This window comes from Tetrahymena thermophila (genome assembly GCF_000189635.1).
Source record: "Tetrahymena thermophila SB210 genomic scaffold scf_8253870, whole genome shotgun sequence".
NCBI classification, from domain to species: domain Eukaryota; phylum Ciliophora; class Oligohymenophorea; order Hymenostomatida; family Tetrahymenidae; genus Tetrahymena; species Tetrahymena thermophila.
This window is the reverse complement of record NW_002475952.1, coordinates 1-4,992: the sequence shown is the minus strand read 5'-3', so window position 1 is coordinate 4,992 and position 4,992 is coordinate 1. Positions and strand designations below refer to the sequence as shown.

At 21.7% G+C, this 4,992-nt stretch overlaps 2 protein-coding genes across 2 annotated transcripts; both read right to left on the bottom strand. All coding sequences in view use genetic code 6, as the record gives it.

Moving 5' to 3' along the window:
* Positions 1 to 1,114: 1,114 nt before the first annotated feature.
* TTHERM_001695310 (transmembrane protein, putative) lies at positions 1,115 to 1,584 on the bottom strand (the record flags this gene model as incomplete). The annotated part of the gene is made up of 4 exons (XM_012800971.1): positions 1,115 to 1,117; positions 1,168 to 1,228; positions 1,281 to 1,337; positions 1,391 to 1,584. Coding segments are annotated over 4 exons (315 nt in total), but the record flags the coding sequence as incomplete, so codon positions are not given.
* On the bottom strand, positions 1,585 to 3,827 carry TTHERM_01695310 (kinase domain protein; the record flags this gene model as incomplete). The annotated part of the gene is made up of 9 exons (XM_001029225.2): positions 1,585 to 1,651; positions 1,762 to 2,000; positions 2,065 to 2,122; positions 2,174 to 2,475; positions 2,633 to 2,755; positions 2,806 to 2,864; positions 2,924 to 3,100; positions 3,219 to 3,560; positions 3,689 to 3,827. The coding sequence occupies 9 exons, from the start codon at positions 3,825 to 3,827 to the stop codon at positions 1,585 to 1,587; spliced, it is 1,506 nt and encodes a 501-aa protein (XP_001029225.2).
* Between the last annotated feature and the right edge of the window lie 1,165 nt (positions 3,828 to 4,992).

Here is a 4,992-nt window from a genome sequence, read left to right as displayed (position 1 = left end):
TTTCTCATCAAAAATCATTCTAAAATATTAATTACAATCTATTTATTATTTTGAATATGAAAGTTAGTTAATTCAGCATTTATTTTCTCATCAAAAATTATTCTAAAATATTAATTACTATCTATTATTTTGAATATGAAAGTTAGTTAATTCAGCATTTATTTACTCATCAAAAATCATTCTAAAATATTAATTACTAGCTGTTTTCGATATGAAAGTTAGTTAATTCAGCATTTATTTTCTCATCAAAAATCATTCTAAAATATTAATTACATCCTATTTTGAATATGAAAGTTAATTCAGCATTTATTTTCTCATCAAAAATCATTCTAAAATATTAATTACATCCTATTTTAAATATGAAAGTTAGTTAATTCAGCATTTATTTTCTCATCAAAAATCATTCTAAAATATGAATTACATCCTATTTTGAATATGAAAGTTAATTCATCATTTATTTTCTCATCAAAAATGATTCTAAAATATTAGTTACTATCTATTATTTTGAATATGAAAGTTAGTTAATTCAGCATTTCTTTTCTCATTAAAAATCATTATAAAATATTAATTACTATCTATTATTTTGAATGTGAAAGTTAGTTAATTCAGCATTTATTTACTCATCAATAATCATTCTAAAATATTAATTACTAGCTGTTTTGAATATGAAAGTTTATTAATTCAGCATTTATTTTCTCATCAAAAATCATTCTAAAATATTAATTACATCCTATTTTGAATATGAAAGTCAGTTAATTCAGCATTTATTTTCTCATTAAAAATAATTCTATAATATTAATTACTGGCTATTTTGAATATGAAAGTTAATTAATTCAGCATTTATTTTCTCTTCAAAAATAATTCTAAAATATTAATTACTGGCTATTTTGAATATGAAAGTTAGTTAATACAGCATTTATTTTCTCATCAAAAATTATTTAAAAATATTAATTACGTGCTATTTTGAATATGAAAGTTAGTTAATTCAGCATTTATTTTCTTATCAAAAATCATTCTAAAATATGAATTACTATCTATTATTTTGAATATGAAAGTTAGTTAATTCAGCATTTCTTTTCTCATCAAAAATCATTCTAAAATATTAATTAATTACTGGCTATTTTGAATATGAAAGTTAACTTGAGTGTTTTTTGATAAAAATTTTACATGCTATTTTGAATATATAAGTAAATTTAGTATTTTTAAGGAAAGGGCGATTGATTACAATCTATATTAGAGAAATAGATCAATTATGTAATAGATATAGATAAAAATGTAACCCTCTAAAAGAATATGACTATGAATTTATGATCATGATTTTCAAAGTTATTTACTTCCTTTTAAATAAAATAATTTTGGATATGTTGAAATTGACTTAAAGTAAAATTACATCTTTTTTTGTGTGCTAAAATAAGATAAGATAATTTAAAAAAGGAGAAAATAATTAAAAAATAATAAATATTTTTTCTATTGAAATATGAAATTAAATTAATAATAGTAATTTAAGTAATTTACTTTCTAAGGAGTATTTAAAGGGAAGATTGATTATTAATATTTTATAAATTTAAATAAATAATTAGCCATTCAGTTTTTTTAAATGAATAATAACTCTTTAGCTAATAGATAATTGATCAAAGGAATTAATTACATGCTATTTTTTATAATTTAAAATTAATTAATTTTTTATGAAGTTAACTGATGAAAAGCATATACTTCCTTTTTTATAATATTTTTATTAGTTTATATTAATAATTAATTTACATTTAGTTTTTTTCTTTTGGCAATTCATCTTTCTTTTCCTATTTTTTAATTTCTGAAAAAATAACATCTTACTAGTCCTTCATTTACATTGTTGGCATCTTCAAAATCTAAGGTTAATTCATTAACTAATTCTAAGATTATTCTAATTGGGTGAATAAATCATTAATTGTTAATTCTTATTCATTAATTCTTTCTTTAAGTTAGATATTTGCTATCTATAATTCTTCTATTTTTGCCTCCTTTGTTACAAATTATTTTCAATAAATTTAGGATATTTTGAATAATATATATAAGTTAATTAACATATTATCTATTTTGATCGTCTTCTTTTAACTCTTAGTTTAAGGACTGTTCATTTTTACTTTAAAAAATTTAACTAAAGAGGTAGATTAGAATAAACAAATATACATACATGATTGGGTAAAACTTATTTGACAAATCTTTAACAAACTCAATTTCATTTTTGAGTGTACTTGTGAACTGCTGAGTGTTTCCATCTATCATCTCAATAAGCATTTCATCTAACTAAAATTCAAAAGAAATAATTCCCTTTAAAATAATTAATGCCTCCTTAATAGGCATTCTATTCTTTGGAATAAAATTAGTTAAACCTTCAATAATATATTTAAGCTATTTGTGATAAACAAAATTATTAAATTCACCATCATAATTTAACTGTTTGTGCTTATTTGATGCTAATTTGAAATCTATTCCCTAGACAAGTGTATATATTAGATATCCTTTTTCATAATTTTGTTAATAAAAACAAATAGTATATTTTTTATTTAATATAATACCTAAAGAACATGCTTCACTCTGTTTAATTAAAAAATACTAGCTTTTAGAGAAAGAAATTAAATAAAAGATTTACTCTGTTGCTTGGCTCTTGTCTCACAGTGACGCCTAATTTTAAATATTCATCATGATAAACCTTACCTATGAATGGATCAGCTGGGTCAAAACACTCTGGTGCTTGATACAAGAAGTTTCCCATCTTTAATTTTTTGAATATCTCTTTAATATGATAAAAATATGAGTTCATACATATTGATTGAAAGCATAGCCAGATTTGTTTATTAGGTTATCTGCCAAACCAAAATCAGCTTTTTAATAGATTTTATTGAAAATCAATCAAGCTTGTTTATATTTGTTAAAAATTTACAAACAACTGCATTTCCATGATAATCAATTAAGATATTATCCATTTTCAGATCATTAACAAGGCAGCTCTTAGAATGAATGTAGTAGAGACCTTGAGCAATGTCATTAGCATATTTGATTGCTGATATTTCATTCAGTCTTTTGTTTTAGTTCCTTTCTAAAATTTAGGAGAGAGTTCCTTTTTATTTATTTATAGCATTTAATTTTGTTTTAAAATTTTTCATTTAAGGGGTTTGATTAATTAATTAATTTATTTATTAATTTAAAAATAAATTAGTAATATTTATTATTTGTACCTTAACACTCAGTTAGAACCAAGTAAGTAAATTGTTATCCCTCAAATTAATCTATAAGACTGACTACGTAAGGAGAGTCACTACATTTTGTGAGTATTTCTACTTCTTGTTTCACTCGATTGTTAAGATCTTGATCAAGATTTCCATGTGGATCTCTAACTTAAACACCTTTAATGGCATACCTCACATTAGTTTTGGTATCTTTTGCTAACAAAACTAATCCCTATACTCCCTGTCCTAAAAATCTAAAATCGGAGTAGCCTTTTTTAGTTAATTCGCTTTTCATAGTCTAATAAATTAAAGCTTATTAAGGCTTTAACTTAGGTTCTTAGATATCAGAAACTTTTGTTAAAATGAAGATAAAATTTGATTAGAACTAAGACAGGGAGGGTATTATTAATGGATGGATGGTTTAGTTTTATTTTTACAATCATTCATAAATAATGATTTTTAATTTAAATATTTTTTACTGACTAACTCAGGCTTATCGAGCATTTAGACACCTTTCATTCTGTACATTTCTTTGACTTTTTTCCTGTTTTGAAGATGCAAAGCAAGCTTATATTTAGCTTCTTAGGATCCTACTAGATTTTAGCTGATTATATTCATTTTTTAATATCTCAATATTTTTTTTCTTCTAACAAATTAAGTTGAATTAATTAATTATATGCAAATAAACAAAATTAATTAAATTTTTAAATGTTTATTTTTTGTTAAAACCTGATGTAAATAATTAAATGATCTATAAAAAGAATATTTGACAAATCAAAATTTTCTTTCATCAAAATTGTAATAATACGCATTAATTATTAGATCATTTTATAAATAAGATTTAAATATCCAACTTGCCATCATCTTAATCACGAAATTATGCAAAATGACATAATGAATAAAATGAGCAGCTGACTAATGCGTGTAAAATAAAGCAAGAAAGAAAAATAAACAACAATTCATAGCTTTAGTAATAGATAGAAGTAAATAAGCTTAGAACTTAAATTGTTAGTTATCATTGAAGTAATTGACCATAAAATCAGTTTTCTATTTTAAATTAAATAATATTTATCATTAAAATTTATTTATGTCATCATAACAGTAAAAATATGAGTAAATAAATTGCTCAATAATTTTAAAGTAGCAAAACTAACATATAATTTATAACATAGATAACTAAATAAATGAAGCTTAGATGCAAAAATTTTCTCAAATTTTGCTGTAAGAAAAAATAAATTTTAAGACTATAAAGAGATGTTAACATTTTCACATTAACTTTCTATACCAGACTTATTAAAAGACCATTTTCTTTTATAAATAAAATTTAAAAATGTTCAAGCATTATCTTATTTTGAAATATTAAGAGCCAATCAACAAATCATATATATAATTGCTTAAATAGTATAATAAGTAACTGATATTAGATAAAATACCTCTCAGTTTTTAACAAAAACAACCAAAAGTAAATAAATAATAAATAGCGCAAAAAGCCAAAAACTTTTCATATTCTTTCAAGTTTCATTAAATAATTTATTCTTGAATAAATGATTAGTGGATAACAAAATTATTTTTTGGAATGAATAACCAATAACATGAAAAATATGAAACAAAAGCTAAAAAATTAAATTTTTTTCTACCTTAAACCTACTCTAAATTTAGAAGCTAGTGTATCTTTGTATCTTTTACTGAAATATTCATGTAACTCATTTTAAAATTTTAAATTACAAATATTCAGTTTTAAATAAATTTCTAAAAAAAGAAAGTGCTTGGTTTATTTGAATTA